At 45.1% G+C, this 27,881-nt stretch overlaps 1 protein-coding gene across 1 annotated transcript; it reads right to left on the bottom strand.

Annotated features, from left to right (window-relative positions):
- Window positions 1–122: 122 nt before the first annotated feature.
- On the bottom strand, window positions 123–27,881 carry LOC109918563 (monoglyceride lipase-like). Its single transcript, XM_048606670.1, has 5 exons — window positions 27,849–27,881; window positions 25,314–25,424; window positions 17,675–17,764; window positions 5,376–5,591; window positions 123–233 (listed from the first exon to the last, which is right to left on the bottom strand). The coding sequence occupies exons 1-5, from the start codon at window positions 27,879–27,881 to the stop codon at window positions 123–125; spliced, it is 561 nt and encodes a 186-aa protein (XP_048462627.1).

Below are 27,881 nucleotides of genomic sequence, written 5' to 3'. Positions count from 1 at the left end.
AAATTAGGCAATTTGATTTTTGTTTTTACCCTTCCCACAATCCCCTCCCCCCCACAATACACACACCCCCATTATAAGTGAAATTGGTTCCTTTGTAAACTGGCCACATTTATCGTTCATGTTTATTCTACTGGAGGCAACCTGTCGGCGATCCATTTCCCAATCAACGTAAAGACTTCTACAGTAACATTTGGCACCTCTCGATGCAGCTGGTGGAAACATTTACTGAAGACCTGAAACACACTCAGAAGGGAGAGATGGTAGTGACTAAACAGCATCACCTGAAAGACCAACTTGTGCAAGTGAAAGAATCCAAATAAAATCTTATCACAGCAAGGTGTCTTCACTGTGGACATTCCTTGAAAGCAATGAAACATCAACTTGGGAGCAAAATACCGGCAATGATCAAAGAATCCCTACAGTGCGGAAACAAGCCATTTAGCCCATTGAGTCAATACCGACCCATCAAAGAGCATCCCACCTAGGCACACCCCTCTACCTTATTCCTGTAACCCTGCATTTCCCTAGGCTGATCCACCTAGCCTGTACATCAATTTAGCATGGCCAATCCACCCAAAACTACACGTCTTTGGACTGTGGGAGGAAACCGGAGCCCCTGGAAGAAACCCACGTAGACACAGGGAGAATGTGCAAACTCCACACAGACGGTCGCCTGAGGGTAGGATTGAACCCGGGTCCCTGGTGCTGTAAGGCAGCAGTGCTAACCACAGAGCCAATGATGGAAATGAAAAAGATTGCTTCTGATCATTGAACATTGTTTAAGGCAGATTTTTGACTAACAAGGGTTAGACTAACAAGGGAGTCAAGTGTTATCAGGGAAAAATCTCAGGCCCCATATCTCAGGAAGGATGTACTGGCCCTGGAGCGGGTTCAGAGGAGGTTCACGAGAATGGTCCCAAAAATGAAAAGCTTAACATATGAGGAACGTTTGAGGACTCTGGAACTGTACTCATTGGAGTTTAGAAGGATGAGGGGGGATCTAATTGAAACTTACAGAATACTGAATGGCCTGGACAGAGTGGGTGTTGGGAGGATGTTTCCATTGGTAGGAGAGACTAGGACCCGAGGGCACAGCCTTAGGGTAAAGGGAAGATCTTTTAGAACGGAGATAAGGAGAAACTTCTTCAGCCAGAGAGTGGTGAATCTATGGAATTCACTGCCACAAAAGGCTGTGGAGGCCAGGTCATTGAGTACATTTAAGACTGAGATAGATAAGTTCTTGATTATCAAGGGGATCAAGGGTTATGGGGAGAAAGTGGGAGAATGGGGTTGAGGAACTTATCAGCCATGATTGAATGACAGAGCAGACTCGATGGGCCAAATGGCCTAATTTCTGCTTCTATGTCTTATGGTCTTATGGTCTTATAAAAAGCAGGAAAGCAGCTGAGGCCACAATCAGATTAGAGACACCCAGTAGCAGCAGTGTGCACCATCTACAAGATGCACTGCAGAAATTCACCCAGGCTTCTTCAGTAGCATCTTCCAATCCCACAACCACCACCATCTGGAAGGACAGATGAGACTGGAGGGTTTGAGTTACAAGGAAAGGCTGAGTAGGCTGCCCTAGAGGGCAACTTGGGACCTGAGGGGCAACTTTTTCATGCGGAGGGTGGTGTATGTATGGAACAAGCTGCCAGAGGAAGTGGTAGAGATAAGTACAATTACAACATTTAAAAGACAGGTACATGGCTAGGAAAGGTTTAGAGGGAAATGGGCCAAACACAGGCAAGTGGGACTAGTTCAGCTTAGGACACCTGGTCAGCATTGACAAGTTGGGCCTAAGGGTCTGTTTCTGTCCTCCATGACTCTATGACAAGGGCAGCAGTTACATTGGAACACCACCACCTGCAAGCTCCTCTCTGAACCAATCACCATTTCTGACTTGGGAATATATTGCCATTCCTACAGCGTCAATGGGTCCAAATCCTGGAAACCCTTCCCTAACAGCATTGTTAACAGCAAGGATCTGTGCTAGGGAGGCATCCGTACACCATCAATACAAACGATTTGAATGTGGGGAAGAAATGTAATATTTCCAAATTTGCTGATGACATAAAACCAGGTGGAACTTGCTTTTATTGGGCAGTGCATTGAATGTAGGAGTTGGGAGGCCATGTTGCGGCTGTACAGGACATTGGTTAGGCCACTTTTAGAATACTGTGTACAGTTCTGGTCTCCCTGCTATAGGAAAGATGTTGTGAAATTTGCAAGAGTCCAGAAAAGATTTACAAGGATGTTGCCAGGGTTGGAGAGTTTAAGCTATAGGGAGAGGCGGAATTGGCTGGGGCTATGTTCCCTGGAGCGTAGAGGCTGAGGGGTAACCTTATAGAGGTGTATAAAATCATGAGGAGCATGGATAGGGTGAATAGCCAAGGTCTTTTCCTCAGGGTAGGGGAGTCCAAAACTAGAGGGCATAGGTCTAAGGTGAGAGGGGAAAGATTTAAAAGGGACCTGAAAGGCAACATTTTCACGCAGAGGGTGGTGCATGGATGGAATAAGCTGCCAGAGGAAGTGGTGGAGGCTGGTACAATTACACCATTTAAAAGGCATCTGGATGGGTATATGAACAGGAAGGGTTTAGAGGGATATGGGCCAAATGCTGGCAAATGGGATTAGATTTATTTAGGATATCTGGTCGGCATGAATGAGTTGGACTGAACGGCCTGTCTCCATGCTGAACATCTCTGTGAGTCTAAATGTAATTTGTGAGGATGGTGTAATGATGCTTTGAGAAGGCTTGGACAAGCTAAGTAAATGGGCAAGAAAATGGCAGATGGAATACAATGTGAACAAGAGTTAAGTTATTCACTTTGGCGAAATAACAGAAAGACAGAATACCTTTTGAAGGGTGAGAGGTTGGAAATATTGATGTCCAAAGAGACCTAGATGTCTTTGCTCATAAGTCACTGAAAGCTAACATGCAGGTGCAGCAAGCAATAGGAAAGACAGATAGTTTGCTGGTCTTCGTCAGAGAATTAGAGATATCCTGCTTCAGTTGTGTAGACCCTTAGAGAGACCTCACCTGGAGTATGCTGTAGAGTTTTGATCTCCCTAAGTCAGGGAGGATATGCTGGCCACAAAGGGACTGCAACAGACACTCACCAGATTTATCCTTGGGTTGGCCATGAGGAGAGATTGAGGAAACAGGGACTGTATTCTCTAGAGTTACACTTGTAGGGTGTGTCAGAATGGATGTAGGTAGGATATTTCCCCTGACTGGAGAGTCTAGACCCAGGTGTCATTCTCACAATAAGGAATAGGTCATTTAGGATGGAGCTGAGGGAACTGTCTTCTGCAGAGGGCTGTGGGAGCTCAGTCATTGAGCAAGACAGATATGGATGAATCTCTGGATACTAATGGCATCACGGGATGTGGAAATCACACAGGAAAGTGGCATTGAGTTTTGTAAAGATCGTGTTTTATTTTAGTGCTTTTTAGAATTGTAAACTGAAATAAGAAAGAACAATTTTAAAAACCAATGCTTCATAAGGATGCTGGATGACTTGGAAAGCAAGTAAGCTGACACCTATAGCAAGCATCATAAATAACAATTTAAACAAGCAGTAATTGAATTGGCTGCAGACAAACAGGAGCTGAGGGATTCTGTATTCAGATGAAGCTCTGGCTCACAAGAAGAAGTTAAATGGTCTGTGGACTAGTGATCAGTTACAGATGACAAGGGCCTTTTGCCTGCAGACAGCTGCGTGATGGGTGATGGGTGATAGGTTCTCAGGTAACTGAACTGCTTGGAGCTGGGAACAAGTTACAGAGAAACATTTTGAACTCTGCCAGGAGAGAAGCTGTCTCTCTGCTCTCTGCAGGTAAAATGCATTTTTAACTTGAAAAAAAAACAATTGATCCTTTTCTCAACCGTTGCTGTAAGTTGTGACTTCTAATTGATAAATCAGAGACATTTTACAAGTGAACCAGCCACGCTGTGCCCCGCACAAACCAGTGGAAACATTTGGAAACAAGAAAACCAGGAAGCAACTTTCGGATTAGCAACAACCAAATTTGTGGATAAAGGCAACTGAGCTGTCTTTCCAGACTCCCCCCTCAACTTAAGTGTTTTTTTCCCTGTCTATACTTCTGTCCGTCTGTCTGTGTGTAAAGGGATGTTTATAAGGGATTAGAGTTTTACTTAGTTGTGATATTTTATAATTGTTTACCTGTACTTTAATTTCCAGTGCATGACTCCAGTGAGTTGTGACATGTATATCATATTAAATTGGATAGGTAGGTAGATTGGGTAGGTCATTTTAAACTATCACATTAAATGCCAGCATAGGCTCGATGGGCTGAATGGCCTACTCCTGCTCCTACATTCCTGCCTTAAATGTACTCAGTGCATCAGGATCATGGGACTTTTAGCACAGAATTTGCCACCAAGCTACACAAAGAGATATTTGTGCAAGTGGAAAGGGTTGGTTTAAAGAAGCACATGAAAGGAAGACAGAGTAGCTGAAGAGGCTTAGGTAGGAAATTTCAGAGTCAGAGTCCCAGGCAGCTGAAGGCTGCAATACCAGCATGAAGAAAATTAAGGATGTACATGTGGCCAGAATTAGAGGGCTGTGGGGCTGAAGGGAAGTATAGGGGTATGAGATGGGGGCATGCAGGGATTAATAAACAAAGAAGGCATTTTAATCTGAAGGCATTGTTGATCAGGAATCAATGGAGGCCAGTGAGCACATAGGGTCGATGGCTGATTGATGCAGGGTGTGATGGCTTTTCATAAATAGGGAAGTGGGGCCATTACAATATGCACCATTGCATTTGATGCAGCTCCTTAGGAGAAGCTGAGATTAAAAGAAAACAATGACTGAAGGACTATTCGGGCGAGTGTGTTATCCCTGGAAAAAAATCTAATCTGCTTTCTTTTTCAAGCTTCGACAGAGTGAGCAGTGAATGAGCATAGAAATTTTTTTCTTCATTTTGTGGCATGTGGGCATCGCCGACTGGTCCAGCACTTATTGCCCATCCCTAGTTGCCCCTTGAGAAGGTGGGGGTGAGCTGACTTCTTGAACCGCTGCAGTTCATGTGCTGTGTGTTGACCCACAATGTCCTTAGGGAGGGAATTTCAGGATTTTGACCCAGTGGCAGTGAAGGAATGGTTATATATTTCCAAGTCAACTTGTGAACAGTGTTGGTGTGGAGGTTTCACAGAGGCTTCTGATGAGGGAAAGAGGGATGTGGGGTCACATTGCCGGCTTCCAGCATAAATCCTTGATGGGCACTGGGTTGGTAACACCATCCACAGACTGGCCATGTAGGATATGGGGCTCATGAAGTTTGCAACTGGACTGTAAGGAAGATCCCAGTTTAACTCAGACAACCAGGGGAAAAGAAAACCTCACCTTCATAGTCTTGTCCGAGCTGGCTGCCACCTTGTACAGGAGGAAGGAGCCCCTGATATCACAAAGTTTATCCATCTCACCATGTAAAATCAACATTGGCCAAGTGACGGTAGGCAAATCTTTCTCAAGTTTGGCAACCGCTTGTAACACCTGAATGGTGAATCTCACCCTATACGGTCCGTGGTAGTTGAGAGGATCATTTTTGAAGCTCTTTACCTGCAAGAACCAAAACATGTCACATTCACACGTTGGGACTTCAACAGAGGAACACTGCAGTTCAGCATCTACGCAAATTGTGTGAGATCGAAACAGGACAGGAATTGTTTTGAACGGTTTTGAAACTTAGAAATCCTGTTAGAAGTGCAACAGTGAACGTTGAGGTAGGTGAAGTCAAGCCAGGTAACCATAGTTGGGATTTGGGGATGGTGAGGTAAGGAGATCAATAGGAAAGAGCATCAGGAATGAAACAGTCACCAGGCAACATTAGCATCTGGACAAGCCAGAGGATGGGGTTTGGAGATATGAGCGGAGCATTCAGATTTAGAAAGACAGAGCTGAATGTGGGGAGGGACCATGGTTGAGGTAATGTTCCTTTTTATTCATTCACAGGATGTGGGCATTGCTGGCTGGGCCAGAATTTAATGTCTATCACTAATTGTCTACTGGGCAGTTAAGAGTCAATCACTTTGTGAGGTCAATAACGCACCCAAAACCATTCACAATTGTCCAGCTGTGGTCTAACTAGCGTCTTGGAAAGTTTTAGCAAAACTGCCCGATCTTTTTATATTCATGAAGCCTCACGGAATCAGGTCAAATATGGTTAAGGCAACTTCCAGCTGATTATTTTTACAATGAGTTACAGTCATAGAATCATACAGCACAGAAACAGACCTGTTCATCCAACCAGTGCATGCCGAACATAATCCCAAACTACACCAGTCCCACCTACCTGCTCCTGGCCCATATCCCTCCAAACCTTTTCTATCCATGTATCTATCCAAATGTCTTTAAACGCTGTAATTGCACCCATAGCCACCACTTCCTCAGGAAGTTCATTCCACATGTGAACCCTCTGTGTAAAAAAGTTTGCACCTCATGTCTTTTTTAAATCTCTCTCCTCTCACCTTAAAAACATGCCCTCTAGTTTTGAAATTCCCATCCTAGGGTAAAGACAACTACCATTAACTCTATCTATACCTCTCATTATTTCGCAAACTTCTGTAAGGTTGCCTCTCAATCTCCTACGCTCCAGTGAAAAAACTCCCAGCCTATCCAGCCTTTCTTTATAGCTCAAACCTTTCATACTCGGCAACATCCTGGTAAATCTCTTCTGAACCCTCTCCAGCTTAATAATATCCTTCCTATAACTGAGCGACCAGAACTGGGCACAATACTCCAGAACAGGCCTCATCAATGTCCTGTACAACCTCAACATGACCTCCCAACTCTGTTCCTCATATAAACGCCATTCAAGCCTCAAAGTTTCTTTAAGTACTATTTATGAATAATATGTATATGATGTTAAGTCAGCAGAGCTCCCTGCTCTGAGCTGCATGAGTTCCAGCAGAGTCTCGAACACCTGATTACTGAGATCACTGTTATACCACCATGTACACGCAGTAAACCCTATCTCTACACATTTCATGTACTGCAGCACCCCCAACCCCACCCTGCTGACGAATCAGTACTCCGTGTTCAACACCCCTTGGAAAAAGCTATCGACAGTACAGCCTGTACTCTTGGTGGGAATCTTTAACATCTATCATTTATTTTGACTCAGTGGTTTCAGAGCTGGCTCAGTCCTGAGGGACATAGCTGCCATACTGAGTCTATGGTGGGTAGGGGTGAGAGAACCAACTGGAGGGAAAGAAACCTACCTGACATTGCCTGCAAGAATTTTTCAATTCCATATCATCCACCCATGAAAAGTTTGGTGAGAGTGGCCATCACTGAGTCCACACTGAGATAAAGTCGTGCCTTCACATTAAGGATACCCTCCATTGTGTTGTGTTGCACCACTACTGTGCCAATGGGGCGTTTTCAGAATAGATCTCAAAACTGGACCCCCCTGAGGGAAATGGTATTCAACTACAATCTGCCAACATATCTCCCACTCTACCATTACCATCAAGCCAGGTTTCAATGCTCGGTCAATGGAGAGTGCAAGTGGGCATGCCAGGAGCAGCACTAGGTATACCTAAGAATGAGTTGTCAACCTGGTGAAGCTACAAAGCAGGGCCTTCTATCCATCGTAAGGTCAGAAGTGGGGATGTTTGCCAATAATGGCACAATGTTCAGCAACATTTGTGACTCCTCAGATACTGAAGCAGTCTCTGTTCATATACATCAAGACCTGGACAACATTCTGATGGGACTGTTAAGTACCAAGTAACATTTATGCCACACAAGTGCCAGACAATCAAAAAGAGGATGTAACCAACAAACCCCCAAACATTTGTATGCCTTTTTAATTCTGAGTCAAGCAGGATCGAGATACTCAGAGGATTGTGAATCTTTGAAATTCTCCACCACGGAGGGCTCTGAAAGCTCAGTCTGAGAATGTTTCAAGCAGAAATGGATGGATTTTTAAACAGCAATGACATAAAGGGATATGAAAAGGTATGGCTCCAAGGCTTTGAAGGGGATGTTCAGACATGATTGCATTGAATAGCAGAGTGGGTTTGATAGGTTGAATGGCCTACTCCTGTGCCTAGGCTCCTCTCACTATTATTGAATCCCTCATTATCAACATCAACCTCCTGGGGATTACCATTGACCAGTCACTGAACTGGACCAGCGATATAAATACTGTGAACACAAGGGCAGGCCAGAGGCTGGCAAATAACTCACCTCCTGACTCCTCAAAGCCTGTCCACCATCCACAAGGCACAAGTCAACAGTGTGATGGAATATCGCCATTTGTCTGGATGGGCGCAGCTCCAAAAACACTCGAGCAGTTTGACACCATCCAGGACAAAGCATCCGCTTGATTGGCACCACACCTACCCCCCATTCTCTCCACTATGAACGTACAGTGGCAGCAAGGCCCCAGAGGAGGAATACACATGGTTCTGAACAGCACGACCTGTGCATTGGCGAAACGGGGCTTGAGCTCAACTCAAAAGTTTTCCAAATATGGAAACAAAGAAAGCTCCTTTGAATATTTTAGAAACACTGAGGATCCCTTCCACGAGAACAAAATCCAGAAGAAACAAGGTAGATATTGTCAAATTGGAACAGAAGTAGCTTGAAAATCTATCCATAGTAAAAGAGGGTGAGGAACACCAAGAATTTTTTGGGTGTGCAGCCTTGAGGAATGAGGATAACAGGCGGCAGTAAAGCAGCCAAGAGAAGGAGCACAATATTTCTTTATTCATTCACGGGCATTGCTAGCCAGGCTGGCATTTTTTGCCCATCCATAATTGCCCCTAGGGCATTTAAGAGCCAACCACATTGCTGTGGGTCAGGAGTCATATGTAGGCCAGACCAGGTAAGGGTGGCAGATTTCCTTCCCTAAAGAACATTAGTGAGTAAGAGGTTTCTTTTCTCAGCAATCGAGAACAGTCCCACAGCCATCACTAGACTCTTAATTCCAGATTTTTATTGTTATGGACCGGTCAGAAAATATATTAAGAAGGCATCCTAGATCCTAAAATTTTCTTATTTCAAAAGGTAAGTGTGAGGTGCTGTGTTCCAGATGCAATTCGATTGATCAAACTAATCGACATTAAGCAAAATACAATTTATCCAAACACTATAGTTAAAATATAATAAAAGAAAGAAGAAATTGGAATAACTTCATAGGAAAACCTAACAGAATAATAGATTATTTCACTACCGAACAGCAACAGTTCCAATATAGTAACATCCCATAAACACACCTGTGGCAAAAAGGCAATTTCAGAAAACAGATTGTCTCACATGCAGTTCTCTAATACAGGAGGAAACAGAATCAAAAGACAATTCTGAGAGAGAGCTCAGAGAATGAGTGTAGCAACCAGGAGAGATTTATTGCCTTCTAACACTGCTGAGGACCCAGCAACAACTACCGAAAACTAACTAAAAGTCCTTACTCTGTGAGAGCTTGACCACACCCACTCAGGCTGCTTCTATTGTTCCAACTTTAAAAAAAAACCAAGGCCTCACAAGGCCTCTTCTCATAGTCTGCTCGCTACCCTGTCCTCCAATCTCTGTCCCTAAAAGAAACCAGGACAAAACATACCACTTAAAGCCACAGTATCATCACATTATCAAAACCAAATTCCACCATTTGTCACGATGGGATTCAAACGCAAGTGCCCAGAACATGGCACCTAACGCTCAGTAAGGGGGAGAAACCTGAAAGAAATGTTGTCTTTGAAGAGGTGGTGGTGAACCACCTGGTTGAACAGCTGCAGCCTGCTCGGTGATGACATTCTGGCATTGCTGCTGGGAAGGTAATCCAGAATTTTGACCTAGCAATGAGGGAACGCATTGCACTTCTCACATTTGTGTGACTACAAGATGTACTTGGAGCTGATGGTGCCTCATGATACTGCTGCCCTCGACCTTCTACAAAGAGGAAAAGACAAATTTGAGAGGAGAATACCAATCGGAAGCAGGACTTGACAGAAAGTTAATCTGCTGCTTCTGGACCTAACGATTTGGAAGAAATTTGAAGGAATGTGAGGGTGAATATGTTCCTGGGTCAGAATCCTGGAATTCCCTCCCTAAGGCCATCATGAGTCAACCTGCAGCACAAGGTCAGAAGTCACATGACACCAGATTATAGTCCAACAGGTTTATTTGAAATCACAAGCTTTCAGAGCGCGCTGACTTCAAATAAACCTGTTGGGCTATAACCTGGTGCCATGCCTCTTCTGACTTTGTCCATCCCAGTCCAACCTCCACATCATGGCTACAGCACATGGACTACAGCGGTTCAAGAAGGCAGCTCACCACCACCTTCTTAAGAGGCAATTAGGAACAGCAGATGACAATAGTCCAGCCAACTATGCCCACATCCTCTGAATGAATAATGAAAACCCGCAGGATATCGTGGTACTGAGGTGGGTGAAAAATGGATTTACTCAGATGGCACCAGAAATGCAAAGCTAGGCCAATCATGACTGAGTTAACATTAAAATAGTCCAAAAAAAAGTGGAAAATTGAGAAAAAATGGTTTTACCCAGAAAGCGGTGAGAATGTGGAATGCAGGAACGAAATAGGTTAGATGCATTTCAAAGGAAGGTGGCTAAACACCAAAAGGGTGATGGAGCTAAATAAGAAACATTGAAAAGGGAGCATAAGCACTTGCTTTTGTTACAATCCCAGCTGATGGTACTACTGCACAAGTCAGATCCCAGAATGAAGTTTGGCTTAATTGAGCATGCTTTTTAAAATTTGAGTTAATGTGATGGTTTTCGCTGAAGTGTAGTCACACGAGGCTGCAGATTTTCTTTAGCAACAGAAGTTTTCTAACAAAAGTGAAAAAAAAGCAAGCTATCTGAAAACAGGACACAGTCTGAAAAATTTTAAAACACACAGCAAAACAGCCTCATCTTGTTTCCCAACATCTGTTACAGACTCAAATCCAGGGAAATTGCGTCTTATATAAAATTTGTAGGTTTGACGTAACTGACCTATGCCAGATCTTTTCTGTGAGCTGCTCAGCTATTTGACATGAATATTCACAAAACTGAGAGAATAGACTTTCACAGCTTCTAATAGCTGGTAGACTTCTAACCAAACACTCCTGATCTGGAAGTGGCACAAACTAAACATTTCTACTGACGGAACCATGCTTCCCCTGAACTGTACTATATCCCTTTCTAGGAAAGAAACTATTTCTGCTTCTTACCTTGATCAGATCTCCTTTGAACCGCCCCAAACATTTTAAGAACCGGATCAGTAAGTTTTGCTCAAGGAACAATCACATCCAGCGTGTGACACAGTCCAGTGAGGGTATCGTTCGGGGAATTTGGAAGCAACATGGGAATTTGGTGCCGAGGGGAAGAGGTGCTTTTGACTTGCTTTTCTTTAGCTTATAGTTTGTAAGGTTTTGTTAACAGGATAAATTGAAGTCCAGGATCAGGGGCCCAGCACAAAAGAATGACATCCTTAGGTAAACCATAAGTTCATTGGTTGGTGATAGCTACTAATTTGAATATCTATGATAGGTTATTTTCAGACTGAAGGTAAATAAGGGGGATATATTTACAGGCTACAAAGTAAAAAAGCTGTACAATTTTTTAAAAAGTCAAATCAAGAACTTAGTAATTAAAACAGAGATGCCAGGCCAGATGATGTTTTGTAAGTGCAGTATGTGGGAATTAGTGGACTCCATTGTGGTTCATAGTGACCATATCTGTAGCAAGTGTTGGTTGCTTGAGGAACTCTGGCTTAGAGTTGATGAGCTGGAGTCTGAGCTTTGAACACTCTGACACGTCAGGGAGAGGGAGAGTTACCTGGATGCTGTGTTTCAGGAGGCAGTCACACCTCTTAGATTAACTACCTGCAGTATATATAAATGATCTGGAGGAAAATGTGGGTGGTCTGTCAGTAAGTTTGCAGATGACATGAAGATTGGTGGAGTTGCTGATAGTGCCAACGATTGTGAAAGGATGCAACAGGATATAGATAGATTGGTGACTTGGGCACAGAAATGGACAATGGAGTTTAATCCAGACAAATGCGAGGTGATGCATTTTGGAGGATCAAGTTTAGGTGTAAATTATACTGTAAATGGCAGAACCCTTAGGAACATTAACATTCAGACGGATCTGGGCATGCTGCTCCACAGTTCCCTAAAAGCGTCAACACAGGTGGCCAAGGTAATCAAGAAGGCATACGGCATGCTTGTCTTCATCGGCCGGGGCATGGAGTACAAGAGTTGGCGAAACATGTTGCAGCTATATAAAACCCTTGTTAGGCTGCATTTGGAGTATTGTGTGCAGTTTTGGTCGCCACATTACCAGAAGGACGTGGAAGCTTTGGAGAGAGTGCAGAGAAGGTTCACCAGGATATTGCCCGGTCTCGAGGACCTTTGCTATGGGGAAAGGTTAAAAAGACTAAGATTGTTTTCACCGGAAAGACAGCAGCTGAGAGGAGACCTGATAGAGGTCTACACGACTATAAGAGGCATAGATAGGGTGGATAGTCAGAGGCTTTTTCCCAGGATTGAAGTTTCAATTACAAGGGAACACAGGTTCAAGGTGAGAGGGGGAAAGTTTAAGGGAGATGTGTGAGGAAAGTTTTTCACACAGAGAATGTTAGGAAACTGGAAGGCACTGTCAGGGGAGATAGTGGAAACAGGCACATTGGCAACATTAAGAGGCATCTGGATGGTTACATGAATAGGGAGGGAATAGAGGGATACGGACTGAATAAGGGCAGAAGGTTTGCTTTTTAGTTTAGTCAGGGCATGATGATCGGCACAGGCTCGGCGGTCCGAAGGACCTGTTCCTGTGCTGTACTTCTCTTTTGTTCTTCTTGTTCTACCTCAAATCCAGTCAGTGGTCAGGGGCAGGAGGTGTGACTGTGAGCGAGGCAGGTAGAGAGGTCCAGGAAGTAGTGCTAAAGAAGCCTCAGTCCTTGAGCTTGTCTAACAGGTTTGAGATTCTTGCTCCCTGTGTGGAATCTGTAAGGAGAATGAGCAACTGACCATAGTGCTGTAATACAGGGACCCGTTCTAGAGAGGAGACAAAAGTGAACTGTCATTGTATATGGTGACAGTATAGTCAGGGAAATAGATGCTGTTCTCTGTGGCCTGATGGAGAGTCCCAAAGGCTGTGTTGCCTCCCTGATGTCCAGGTTCAAGATATCACATCTGGGCTGCAGAGGAACTTGGAGTGGGAGGGGAAAGATCCAGTTGTAGTGGTCCACATAGATACCGATAATATAGGGAGAAACGGGAAAGAGGTTCTGCTGAGGGAATATGAGCAGATAAGGGCTAAATGAAAAAGCAAAACCAAAAAGGTAACAATCTCCTGATTACTACCTGAGCCACAAGCTCATTGGCAGAGGATCAACACGATTAAAGAAGTAAATGTGTAGCTGACACATTGGTGTGGGATAAATGTGTTCAAAGCACTGTGGATAGGGCTTTAAACTAAATAGTGGGCTGTTGGGAACAGCTGTATAGAAAATTATAGAAAAAGTTAAAGGAGTGGTGCCTCAGCAGAGGTTATTAAAGTTTCCAGAAGAAGTTATAGAACAGAGAGTATGGAAAGGCTCAGGAATTTAACTTCAGGCACAGCAGAAAGGGAACAACTATGAGAAGGGGAGCAATCAAGGCAGGACTTAAATACTTAAAAAAAAGTACTTAAATACCCACAGTATCCACAACAAGGTAAATGAGCTGGTAGCGCATATTGAAATCGGTGGGTACGATATTGTGGGCATCACAGAGATGTGGCTGCAAGGTGATCTGGGCTGGAAAATAAATATCCAAGGATACACATCCTATTGAAAGGACAGGCAGATGGGCAGAGGGGGCAGGGTTGCCTTGTTAGTAAGAAATGAAATTAAATCATTAGCAAGAAGTGATAGAGTCAGAAGGCGGAGAATCTGTGTGGGTAGAATTGAGGAACTGTAAAGGAAAAAAGACCCTGATAGGAATGTGTACAGGCCATCTAGCAGTAGTCAGAGTGTGAGGAAGATAATAAATCAGGAGATAGAAATGCCATGTAAGAAAGGCACTATTACAATAACCATGGGGGATTTCAATATGCAGGTGGACTGGGAAAATCAGGTTTATAGTGGATCCCAAGAAAATGAATTTGTGAAATGTCGTTGAGATGGTCATTTGGAGCATTGTGTGGTACAGCCCACATGGGAACAGGCAATTCTGGATTTGGTGATGTGAAATGAGGCAGGCTTGAGTTGGGATCTTAAGGTGAAGGAACCCCTAGGGGACAGTGACCTTAATACGATAAACTTCACCTGGCAGTTTGAGAGGGGGAAGCTGGAATCAGGTGTAATGGTATTACAATTGAGTAAAGGGAACTACAAAGACATGAGCAAGGAGTGGGCCAGAGTTGATTGGAAGGGGAGTCTACCAAGGAAAACAGGGGGGAGCAACGGCAAGCGTTTCTGGGGGCAATTCAGGAGGCACAGCAAAAATTTATCCCAAGGAAGAAGACACATAGTAAAGGGAGGACTAGGCAACCATGGCTGACAAGAGAAGTCAGGGACAGCATAAAACCAAAACAGAAAGCATATAATGTGGTGAAGATTAGTGGGAAGCCTTTAAAAACCAGCAGGGGACAACTAAAAAAGCAATAACGGGGCAGAAGATGAAATTTGTTAGTAAGCTAGCTAGTATTATAGAAGATGATTGCAAGATGGTTTTTAGATATAAAGAAGGTAACAGAGAGGCAGGAGTGGACATTGGACAGCTGGAAAATGAGGCTGGAGAAGTAGTAATGGGGAACAAAGAAATGGCTGAATCGGTACTTTGCATCAGTTTTCACAATGGAAGACATCAGCAGCAAACTTGAACTTCAAGTGAGTCGGGGGCAGAGGTGAGTGTAGTGGCCATCACTAAGGAGAAGGTGCTGGGGAAGCTGATAGATCTGAAGGTGGCTAAATCATAGGGACTACATCCCAGGGTTCCGAAGCAGATAGCTGAGGTGATTGTGGAGACGTTAGAATCTCTCAGGACCCACTGGAGCCAGGGAGGGTCCGAGAGGACTGGAAAATAGATAATATTACACCCTGTTTAAGAAGGGAGGGAGGCAGAAGACAGGAACCATAGACCAGTTAGCCTGACCTCGGTCATTGGTAAGACTTTAGAGTCCTTTGTTAAGGATGAGATTGTGGAGTACTTGGAAGTGCATGGGAAAATAGGGCAGAGTCAGCATGGCTTCATCAGGGAGAGGTAATGCCTGACCCTGACAAATCTGTGAGGATTCTTTGAGGAAGTAGTGAGCAAGTCAGACAAAGGAGAGCCAGCGGGTGTGATCTATTTTGATTTCCAGAAGGCCTTTGACAAGGTGCCACAGTGGAGGCTGCTAAATAAGATAAGAGCTCATGGCATTAGGGGCAAGGTACTGGCATGGATAGAGGATTAGCTGATTGGCTGATTGGCAGAGGGCAGAGAGTGGGGATAAAGGGGTCTTCTTCAGGATGGCAGCTGGTGACTATAGTGGAGTTACACAAGGGTCAGTGTTGGGACAACTATTCACATTAACAAACTGGATGAAGCAACTGAGGGCATTGTTGCTAAGTTTGCAGATGATACAAAGATAGATGGAGGGACAAGTAGTGTTCAGGAAGTGGGGAGGCTCCAGAAGAACTTGGACAGGTTATGAGAGTGGGCAAAGAAGTTTCAGATGGAATACAATTTGGGAAGTGTGAGGCTTTGCAATTTTCTAGGATGAATAGAGGCAGAGACTATTTTCTAAATGGAGAAAGACTTTGGAAATCTGAAGCACAAAGGAACGTGAGAATCCTAGTTCGGGATTATCCTAAGGTTAACATGCAGGTTCATTTGTCAGTTAGGAAGGCAAATGCAATGTTAGCATTCATTTCAAGTGGGCTAGAATAAACAGCAGAGGCTGTATAAGGCTCTGGTCAGACCGCATTTGGAATATTGTGAGTAGTTTTGGACCCCGTATCTAAGAAAGGATGTAATGACATTGGAGAGAGTCCAGAGGAGGTTTGCAAGGATGATCCTATAGTCAAAGACTCAGGGTCTGTACTTGATACAGTTTAGAAGATGAGGGGCTGGATAGAGTGGATGTGGGAAGATATTTCCATGAATAGGAGAGACTAAGACCTGAGGGAACAACCTCAGAGTGAGGGGATAACCCTCTGGACTGAGATGAGGAGGAATTTCCTCAGCCAGAGAGTGGTAAATCTGTGGAACTCATTGCCACTGAGGGCTATGGAGGCCAAGTGATTTAGTGTCTTTAAGACAGAGATAGATAGGCTCTTGATTCATAAGGGGATCAAGGGTAAAGGGAGAAAGCAAGAGAATGGGGCTGAGAAACATATCGGCCATGATCAAATGGCAGAGCAGACTTGATGGGCAGAATGGCCTAAATGTGCTCCCAGATTTTATAGTGTTATGGTCTTGATTGCAAAGCTGAAGTCAATCCTTGATTGTCCTGAAACAAACAAGCCTTCAATATTTAATCTATCGTTTGTAAACCACAATGATAAATGTTCTATTAACTCTCCTGCAAGTCCCTACTGTCCAACACATACTGGATTAAGTCACTGTTTTGGAAGGACTGCTTGACTTAGTTATTTTTAGAAAAGTATATGGCACTATTTTAAAATACAAACTCTGAAGTTGATATGAATTAGTATAAACCACATGCCTTTCATTACATGCGGGCCATTTGAGCTGAATAGCCTGTTTCTTTAGGGCAGATTTTAAGCAATTGCAAATAATTCTGTGTTAAACTGGACAATTCTTTGACAAAAACTTCAGCAGAAGCGCCCACAAAATAAAATATTAAACTTAAGACAAAAGAAAAGCTGAATAACTGTGGAAAATCTTTGTTGAAGACAGTGAAAATATCCTGCTTATTGAATACCAATGGATCTTAGCGAGACAATCAATTACAATGGTTAAGTTTGGAAAGTCAGGCAATTTGGAAACAAGGCAATGAAACCGGGATTAAAAAGATGGTAATTCTTTAATTGTTAGTAAGACCACCATTTATTGCCCTGTGCCCTGAGCTGAATGGCTTGCTGGGCCATTTCAGGGGGTGGTTAAGACTCACCCATAATGCTGTGGGTCAGGAGTAACATGTAGGCCAGAATGGATAAGGATGGAAGGTTTCCTTTCCTAAAGGACATTAGTGAACCTAGATGGGTTTTTATGAAATTTGGTGATAGTTTTATGGTCACCCACGCTGCAACTCCCCATCAATTAATGATTTTTATGAATTGAATTGTAAATACTGTCATGGTGAGATTGGAATCATTTTCCCTACAGCATTAGCCTGAGCCTTCTGGGTTACTAGCTCAGTAACATTGCCATGACCCCACGACTCAAGACTTGTAACAGCCAACATAAATCGTGGCAAAGGCTTGATGGGCTGAATGGCCAACTGCTATTTCCATATTCGCTTTGGAAGTAACTTGGCAAGTTTCACTCAATCAAAGTGTTACCTAAACCCAAGGTATCAATTTTGGGAGAAACTGTACCTCGGTTTAATAGACCCAGTAACATGGAGTAAGGGAAGGGAGGAAATCAAGGTGCTTAGTGCTAGTGGAGAGTAAGTGAACTCACCACAGCCTTCACAAAAAATCCATTAAATTCTTCATTCAACTGTGAGACCAGAAATAAGTCACAGCAATCCCACCTCTTTCTGTGATCTTGAAAGCCAACGAGGGTCCACATATCCCAAGATTAGATTTGGCATCAAGCAGTACAGCATTTTGGCACAACACATCTGCAGCAGAGAAAAGAAAGCAAGTCCAAGTGAACCTACATCGTTGTTCGGATCCACAATTTCACCCAATTATAGGAGAGATTACTGCATGCTGGAGCAACTAAGGTGAGAGATTCACGTGCTCTGGTGTGAAGGCTAGTTTCAGAATCACGGAATTGCTACGCCACAGAAACAGGCCATTATGCCCATCGTTCCTGCGCTGGTTCTTTGATTTGATTTGATTTGGTTTGATTTATTGTGATCACATGCACCTAAGTACAGTGAAAAGTTTTGTTTTGAGAACAGTACAGGCAGATCATGGCAAACAAGGACATACAGATCATGGGGTGCTCAGACAGAGCAAGGCATACAAGGTTATGGCTGCACAAGAGGTACGCAAAGCAAGATCAACATTGGATTTGAAATTAGAGAGGACCATTCAGCAGACTAATAATAATAGGGTAGAAGCTGTTCTTGAACCTTTTGGTGCGTGTGTTCAAGCTTCTGTATCGCTTGCCTGATGGAAGAGGTTGGAAGAGAGTATTACTGGGGATGGGAGGGTTTTAGATGATATTGATAGCCCCTCCTTGGCAATGAGACACGTAAATAGAGTCTATGGATGAGAGGTTGGCTTCTGTGATGGTCTGGGCTGTACACACAACTTTCTGTAGTTTCTTATGGTCCTGGGCAGAGCAGTTGCCATACCAGGCCGTTATGCACCTGGACAGTATGCTTCCTATAGTTCATCTGTAAAAGTTGGTGAGAGCCTTTATGACAGGTCAAAGTTCCTGAGCTGCCTGAGGAAGAAGAGGTGTTGTTGTGCTTCTTGACCGTCACATCTACGTGGGAGGTCCAGGTTAGATTGTTGGTCACGTCACTCCTAGGAATCATAGAATCCCCACAGCCATTCGGCCCAACAAGTCCACACTGACCCTCCAAAAAGCATCCTACCCAGACCCATCCCCCTACTCTATCCCTGTAACCCTGCATTTTCTGTGGCTAATGCACCTAACCTACACATCCTTGGACACTATGGGGCAATTTAACATGGGCAATCCACCCTATCCTGCACATCTTTGGACTGTGGGAGGAAACTAGAGCACCCGGAGGAAACCTACGCTGACACGGGGAGAATGTGCAAACTCCACACAGTTGCCTGAGGTTAGAATCGAACCCAGGCCCCTGTGAGGCAGCCATGCTAACAAAGAGCCACCACGACACTCTCGACCCTCTCCGCCTCAGCTCCGTTGATGTAGATGGGGGCGTGTTCTCCTCCTTTCTTCCTGAAGTCAATGATCAGTTCTTTTGTTTAGCTGTCATTGAGAGACAGATTGTTATCATTGCACCATGACACCAAGCCCTCTACCTTCTTCCTGTATTCAGACTCATCGTTTGATATCATGGTAGTGTCGTCAGCAAATGTGTAGGTGGTGCTTGTATGGAATGAGGCAACACACTCGTAGATGTGCAGGGAGTACAGTAGGGGGCTGAGTATGCATCCTTGCAGGGGGGGCCAGTGTTGCGGATTATCATGGAGGAGGTGCAGTTGTCTACCTTCACTGATTGTGGTCTGTTGGTCAGGAAGCTGAGGATCCAGTTGCAGAGGGCAGAGCCAAGACCCAGCCTAGGTTTTGGAGTTTTGAGATTAGTTTGGGTGGGATTATAGTGTTGAAGGCAGAGCTGTAGTTGATGAGCAGGACCTTGACTTAGGTGTCCTTGTTATCCAGATGTTCCAGGGATGAGTGTAAGGCTAGGGAAATGGTATCCGCTGTGGGTCTGTTACATCGGTAGGCAGATTGCAGGGGATCGAGGCAGGTTGGGAGACTGGAGTTGATGTGGGCCATGACCAGCCTCTCGAAGCACTTTATGATTATGGAGGTCAGAGCCACTGGGTGGTAGTCATTAAGGCATGTTGTATGTGTTTTGTTAGGTACTGGGATGACGGTGGTCTTCATGAAGCAGGTGGGGACTGGAGAGGTTGAAGATGTTGGTGAATACCTCCCACAGTTGGTCTGTACAGGATCTAAGTGCTCGGCCGGGGACACCGTTCGGATCCATCACTTTCCTTGGGTTGACTCCCAGGAAGATTGATCTGACTTCTGCTGTAGTGACAGAGGGACGGTGTGTCTGGGGCTGTTGGGGCAGGTAAAACAACGCCGCTGGCATTCTGCTCGAACCGAGCATAGAAAGCATTGAGCACATCAGAGAGGGATGTGTTTTTGTCACGCTATCTTGCTCTGCTTCATTTTGTATCCCGTTATGTTGTTTAGGCCTTGCCACAGGCATCAGGAGTCTGTATGGTTGCTTTGGGCCTCCAGTCTGGTCTGATACTGCCTCTTGACATCTCTGATGGCTCTGCGGAGGTCATATCTGGATTTTCTATATAGGTTTGTATAGGTTCTGTTACCCAATGTCAATTTCCTGCCTCTTCCCCATATCCTTGCAGACAATTCCTATCCAAATAACTATTCATTAACCTCTTGAATGTTTCGATTGAACCTGCCTCCACCACATTTCCAGGCAGTGCATTCCAGACCCTAACTACTCACTGTGTGAAAAAGCTTTTCCTCACATCACCCTTATTTTAAATCTACACCCTCTCATTCTTGTTCGTTTCATGAGTGAGAACTTCTTCTCCCTATCTACTCTGTCCAGCTCACTCATGACTTTCAAAACCTCTGTCAAATCTCCTCTCAGCATCTTCTCTCCGAAGAGAACAGTCTCAACTTCTCCAGTCTATCCTTTCTCATCTGAAAGGAGTTAACGCTGTTGAATTCACTCGAGATGATTATGTCATAAGGGCATGGCTGGGTAAAGGAGCTCTGGATGTCAAAGAAGATAGATCTACCATCTTGGTCAGTTCATAGTCTTAGCAACAATTTCTATGGTACCAATGCAACTTCTACCCGATTGCTATTGGGCAATAAGATGACAGCCTTTTCTCATTAGACTACCAAGTGGTTTTCTGCTACCACTGTATCTCATGCAACACTATGACAGTGTTTCAGTTTACCATATGGAGAAGATTTTTTGTAAAAACACCACTGACATCCATGGGATTCTCTATCCATTGGGATTGAAGCTCCTGGACTGGCCCAAGATTGCACAGCCAATTTCTGAAACAAGCTTGCTTTTAGGAACAGCTGAGACTCAGGGAGAGAAAACTCAAAAGAAGGGGCAAATTATATTGTAGATACTTGCTTGAGATGTAAGGTCACATACGAGCATAAAAAATAGGAGCAAATGGAGGCCATTCAACACCTCTAGCCTGCTCCAGTGCTCAAAAAGATCACAGCTGATCTGTCTGTGTTTCAAATTCAACACTCACATCATTCCCTGATAATCTTTAACATAAATCTATTGACCTTTGCTTTCAAAGACCCACCTTCACTATCTTTTGAGGCAAGGAGTTTCAAAGTTGCAGAACTCTCCAAATTTTTAAACAACACCCCCTTGATCTGGACTCACCCACCAGGACGAAACATGTCCACCCTTGTTAAGACTATTCAGCATCTTATACTTCAACCAAGTCACCCCTCAGTTTTACAGTTACAAGGGGAGGAGGAGTGGGGGGGATGTGGAGAGAAACCAGGCAGATCAGAATAGAAGATAACAAGGTGTAGAGCTGGATGAACACAGCAGGCCAAGCGGCATCAGAGGAGCAGGAAGGCTGACATTTCGGGCCTAGACCCTTCTTCAGAAATGGGGGAGGGGAAGAGGGTTCTGAAATAAATAGGGAGAGAGGGGGAGGCGGATAGAAGATGGATAGAGGAGAAGATAGGTGGAGAGGAAACAGACAGGTCAAAGAGGCGGGGATGGAGCCGGTAAAGGTGAGTGTAGGTGGGGAGGTAGGGAGGAGATAGGTCAGTCCAGGGAGGACGGACAGGTCAAGGGGACGAGATGAGGTTAGTAGGTAGGAGATGGGGGTGCGGCTTGAGGTGGGAGGAGGGGATAGGTGAGAGGAAGGACAGGTTAGGGAGGCGGGGACAAGCTGGGCTGGTTTTGGGATGCGGTAGGGGGAGGGGAGATTTTGAAGCTTGTGAAATCCACATTGATACCATTGGGCTGCAGGGTTCCCAAGCGGAATATGAGTTGCTGTTCCTGCAACCTTCGGGTAGCAACGTTGTGGCACTGCAGGAGGCCCAGGATGGACATGTCGTCTGAGGAATGGGAGGGGGAATTGAAATGGTTCGTGACTGGGAGGTGCAGTTGTTTAGTGCGAACCGAGCGTAGGTGTTCTGCAAAGCGGTCCCTGAGCCTCCGCTTGGTTTCCCCGATGTAGAGGAGGCCACAACGGGAACAGCAGATGGCGGAAGTGTCGGAGGATGATGCATTGGATCCGGAGGTTGGTGGGGTGGTACGTGAGGACGAGGGGGATTCTGTTTTGGTTGTTATTGCGGGGAGGGGGTGTGAGGGATGAGTTGCGGGAAATGCGGGAGACACGGTCGAGGGCGTTCTCGACTACTGAGGGGGGGATGTTGCGGTCCTTGAAAAACGAGGACATCTGAGATGTACGGGAGTGGAATGCCTCATCCTGGGAGCAGATGCAGCGGAGGCGAAGGAATTGGGAAAAAGGGATGGCATTTTGCAGGAAGGTGGGTGGGATGAGGTGTGTTCTAGGTAGCTGTGGGAGTTGGTGGGCTTGAAATGGATATCGGTTTCTAGGTGGTTGCCACAGATGGAGACAGAGAGGTCCAGGAAGGAGAGAGAGGTATTAGAGATGGTCCAGAGAGGTCCATGAGGAGCTCGAACAGTTCAGCAACACCTTCCACCCCAACCTTAAGTTCACCTGCAAAAATGCCATCCTCTATTCCCAATGGTATCAATGTGGACTTCAATCAATGTGGACTTCACAAGCTTCAAAATCTCCCCTCCCCCTACCGCATCCCAAAACCAGCCCAGCTCGTTAGCCTCCCTAACCTGTCCTTCCTCTCACCTATCCCCTCCTCCCACCTCAAGCCGCACCCCCATTTCCTACCTACTAACCTCATCCCGCCCCCTTGACCTGTCCGTCCTCCCTGGACTGACCTATCCCCTCCCTACCTCCCCACCTACACTCACCTTTACTGGCTCCATCCCCGCCTCTTTGACCTGTTTGTTTCCTCTCCACCTATCCTCTCCTCTATCCCTCTTCTATCCGCCTCCCACTCTCTCCCTATTTATTTCAGAACCCTCTTCCCCTCCCCCATTTCTGAAGAAGGGTCTAGGCCCGAAATGTCAGCCTTCCTGCTCCTCTGATGCTGCTTGGCCTGCTGTGTTCATCCAGCTCTACATCTTGTTATCTCAGATTCTCCAGCATCTGCAGTTCCTACAGATCAGAATAGAAAGCTGCCAAAGCCATGGGTCATATTGAATTCCAAATAGGAGTTTATATTATGTATGATGGTGAGCCTGAACAGCCTTTTCTTATCTTTGACTTTCCTTCAAGGACAAATTAACCGAAGGTGGATAAAGGTTCCTTCAGGTATGCTTCCAGTTGCCCCAGATTGGGGCAACTGAAGTTTCTGATACACGCCTGAGCTCAGCAGGCCAGTCATCTCGGTTTCCCACGACAACCACCTCTCTCAGCTGCTGGGAGGGCAGGTAATCGGGAAGGTGGAAAGTTCAGGCCCTAAAGGAGCCACTAATCGATCGATCGAAGGCTTCAATCGGTTGCACACAGATCCTCTCACCCGGAACTTGATTGGTGAGATGGTGAGAAGAGGAGGAACTATTTGTCAGTTAGTTCCCTTTCTCGCTACCTCCAGGGAGGGGAAAAATTCTGGCCTCATTCAATTTGTGGAGTTGGGAGGCTAGGTGAATGCAATGTCGTAATCAGGCTCAGCAAGTCTCTAAGGAAACCACGGCAGCAGCTCACTGCAGACACAAACTCTGCACACGACAGCCAGGAGCGGTTGTAGGTGGCTCTAAGCCTAAAACACGGCCCACTCTGTGGATGTTTACAATCTCTTGTGCCAACTGGAACTGGAAAAGGAGTTTTATTGCAGTGCGCTGACCCACATTCCTCCCTCAAACATGACCTTAGCTCTAATTTGTTTGACTCTTCTTGACTATTAATGAAGTCTACAGCCAAAACTAATAGATGTCTTAGAATCCATACAGTGTGGAAACAGGCCATTCGGTCCAACCTTCCAAACAGCATCCCACCCAGACCCATCCTCCTACCCTATCCCAGTATTATTGCCCACTCATGGGGCACGCTTTTAAATTCATTTCCGGGATGTGGGCGTCACTGGCTAGGCAGCATTTATTGCCCATCCCTAATTGCCCAGAGGGCAGGTAAGTGTCATCCATATTGCTGTGGGTCTGGAGTCACATGTCGGCAGGACCAGGTAAGGATGGCAGTTTCCTTCCTTAAAAAGTATTAGTGAACCAGACGGGTGTTTCCCCAACAATCAGCAATGGATTCATGGTCATTATTAGACTCCTAACTCCAGATTTTTATTGAATTTAAATTTCAACTCCTGTCATGGCAGGATTTGAACCAAGGTCCCCAGAACATTACCTGGGAAATCTCTGAATTAACATCCAGTGATAATACCAGTAGGCCGTCACCTCCCCGTAATATTACATATGAGACTTGCCAAATAAATTAATTATTAAATTCTTATAAACGGCAATGAAATAATTCGTATGGACCTGCTAGCGTATCCAAGAGTGGAGGTCAATAATTCAGAGATTGAGAGTTCAAATCCTACTGTGAAGATCTGAAAACTGCAATTTGTATTTTCAAGGTGTGGACATCCTTAGCCAGGTCTGGGGAATGATAGCAATGACCTGAGATGATCTCTGAATGGAGTGAAAAGGCACAAAGCCTTACCTGTGCTTTGTTGAGCGTTCGGACGGGGCTTAAGGCCTTTAGGGGGAAAAAGAAATCAATTCTTTGCTTTCCCTATGGGCCTCTTTCATAACCAAGCAGTGGTCTTCTGTTATGAATAAAAATAAAACAAGGCACTGCAGATGCTGAAGATCTGGCAAAGAAACTGGAATTGTTGGAGAAACTCAGCAGATCTGGCAGCATCTGTGCAGAGAAAACACAGTTAATGTTTTGAAACTAGTGACCCTTCTTCTGGACTCTGTTAACTCTGTTTTCTTGCCACAGATGCTGCCAGACCTGCTGAGTTTCTCCAGCAATTACTGTCTTCCGTACTAGTTTGTTCTCACGGGGCTCTATCTTGGTCTTAGCCACTTGGCTGGTGGCTTGAACTAAATTGCCATTGACTGGACTGACCAGTGCGGGTCTGGTGGGCAGGACTGACTCCTGGTGGAAAGGAGGGGAATGCACACCCATCCAACTGGCTCCTACATGAACAGCAGGCTTTAGAATCTGCTTCCCTCTGGGTACCCTTGCAATCGAATCCCGCCAATAATTGGGATCTTCCTTGAAAATGGGGATTGACTGTAAGATGTAAGAACGGAACTAGGCCATTCAGCCCATCAGGTCTGCCCTGCTATTCAGTGACATCATGGTTAGAAGTTGGTATAAACAGCTTTGGGGTGGACGGGGGGGGGGAGGGGGGGATAGGATGGGATTCCTTCCACAGAGTGTTCATTGTGTGTTTTTTTTTACCCTTGCTGGCGTTGCTGACTCAGGATTCAATATGACCAGGGGTGCGATAAATATCACCCCAGCGATGTACTTCTGTCTCTCGTTTGCGACAGAGATTGCGATGGTCCCACCCTGAAATGCAAGAGGAGGCAGAATTACAACAACTACTCCATTTGGCAAAACCCCTATTGTACTGGGCTGAGCAAAGTCACCACAGTAGCTCAGTCGGTGCAGGCACTACCCAATGCAGTCCGAGTCCACACAACCGTGAAGTACCTGGTCTGGTTCCTGGCCTGTACAGGGGCAATCCTCGCCAGGACAATGTCTTGATTCAGCGGGGGTTGGGGGGGGGAGTTGTGGTTATTCTCCTTATTGGCTGTGATCAAAGACCAAGAGAACATCAGGAGCCATTTTCACGCCCAACCCAGTTATCTTTTCCCCGAGCAACAACTTGCATTTACATGGCACCTTTAATGCCTTGTTTTTATATTCATTCATGTTGCTGGCTGAGCCAACATGTACTGCCCTAATTCCCTGAAGAAGGAGGTGGTGGGCAGCTTTCTTGAGCTGTTGTAGTTCTTTCGGGAGTAGGAACACACAATGCTGTTAGGAAGGATTTTGACCCAGCGACAGTGAAGGAACGGCGATATATTTCCAAGTCAGGATGGTGAGTGACTTGGAGGGAAACTTGTAGGGTATGGTGTTCTCCGATATCTGCTACCCTTGTCCTTCTAGATGGAAGTGGTCTTGGGTTTAGAAGGTGCTGCCTAAGGATCTTTGGTGCATTTCTGCGGTGCATCTTGTAGATAGTACACACTGCTGCTACTGAGCGTCGGTGGTGGAAGGAGTGGATGTTTGTGGATGTGGTGCCAATCAAGCGGCTGCTTTGTCCTGGATGACATCAAGCTTCTGGAATGTTATTATAGTAAAAATTAGCAAACTGTCCCAAAGCAGCTTGGTGTAATTAAACTTGGCAGAGGCGTTATTTAACACAATTTGTGAGGGTGGAGAATTAGATATTAGGGTTTGGGTGTCAGGGTGGCTCAGAGGAACTGTGCTGCATTGAACAATATTGCCAGATGGTAGATGTTCTTTTAGACTGAATGCTAGTTTTAGCATTGGGAATATGGTGCGGATATTTCTCCATTAACAGCTGCTGAGTTCTCTCGTATGTGCTGGAGAGCCTCTGCTGCAGGTAATTGCGCCTGAATGGTCCCACAGTTTTCCCAGCCGAGCCAAGATGATGCTGGGTGGACCAAAGCCAGGGGTTCCGCCCCTGAGAGCAGCCCCCACCAATACTGTCATGGCTGGGAAGGGGTTTGGGTTTCCAGTTGAACTTTGGACATACCTGTTTCATGAAGGTCGTTTGGTATGGCTCTGTGGGGTGTTACCCTGGAAATCATGCCCCACCATTTGCAGAGACTTCACAAAATATAAAGATTTTTATAAATACGCCACATTCCCCAATTTTCAGACCCTGGTTGACAGAAAGTTTCTGTACTTAACAAGAATGAATATTTATGACAAGTGATTTAGCATCTACAGGTAAACAATTATAAACTATTGGCTTATAACACTTTTTTTTATATTCACTCATGGATCATGGGATGTGGGCATCTCTGGCTGGGCCAGCATTTATTGCCTGTCCCTTGCTGCCCTTCAGAAGGTGGTGGGGAGCTGCCTTCTTAAATCGCTGTAGTTCATTGTGTTCTGGTACCTAGGTCTATGTCAGGTTGTCTGTCTGGTTCCATTTCTTTGTTGAGATTTTGTAGGGGTTTGATACAACTGAGTGGCTTGCCATGCCATTGCAAAGGGTAGTTGAGAACCAGCCACTTTGCTGTGGGTCTGAAGTCACAGGTAGGCCAGACTAGGTAAGGATGGCAGATTTCCTTCCCTGAAGGACATTTGTGAACCAGATGGGTTTTTCCCCTACAATCAACAATGGATTCATGGTCATCATTAGATTCTTAATTCGAGTGGCAGGATTGAACCCAGGTCCCCTGAACACTACCCGGGTCTCTGGATTAACAGTCCTGTGATAATACCACTAGGCCATAACCTCCCCATCTCCCAAGATGGGATTCGAACCAAGGTCCCCATTAGCTGAGATCCTGGATTAATAGTCTATCAATAATACCACTAGGCGATCATGTCTCCATTTCTAATTATTATAACTCTGCTAATCCCCTTGTAAACTTTTCCTTACATACACAAACATACGGTGTAAAATCAGTTATGGGCAGAGAGGAAGAACTGGAAAGAATGTTCAGTAATTTTTGTTCCCATGCTCTGTTGTTGAGGTAATCCATATGACTCATCTGCTGGCCAGCAACAAACTTCAGTCATCTTTCTCTAGATGCTGTCACAGGTTGGTAAGACACAAAAGATGACCAGTTCACTCATAAAAACTCTCTAACTGATGTTCTTTAGTTTTACAGTGGGCTTTGACTGCAGAGAACACAGGGACCACTCCCATGCTGGAGAAGAACTAAACACGTCTGTCTCTCTCTCCCCCTCTCTGTGTAATTTGTTCCCAGCGCCAAACTGCTCAGTTACCTGAGAACCAATCACACAGTTGTTGGAAGGCAT

Source organism: Rhincodon typus, chromosome 16 (genome assembly GCF_021869965.1).
Source record: "Rhincodon typus isolate 14 chromosome 16, sRhiTyp1.1, whole genome shotgun sequence".
NCBI classification, from domain to species: domain Eukaryota; kingdom Metazoa; phylum Chordata; class Chondrichthyes; order Orectolobiformes; family Rhincodontidae; genus Rhincodon; species Rhincodon typus.
The sequence above is the reverse complement of the archived record's forward strand: the minus strand, read 5'-3'. Positions and strand labels throughout refer to the sequence as shown.

Bases quoted from the DNA above. Each gene is read 5' to 3' on its own strand.
- LOC109918563 (XM_048606670.1), bottom strand. From the start codon at position 27,881: ATGCCTTCCAACAACTGTGTGATTGGTTCTCAG. The intron at 5,592-17,674 runs GTGGGATTGCTG...TGGTTCTTGCAG, and splicing joins TTTCAAGATCACAGAAAGAG to GTAAAGAGCTTCAAAAATGA. The intron at 234-5,375 runs GTGAGGTTTTCT...AGTGTGTTTCAG, and splicing joins GCTCGGACAAGACTATGAAG to GTCTTCAGTAAATGTTTCCA.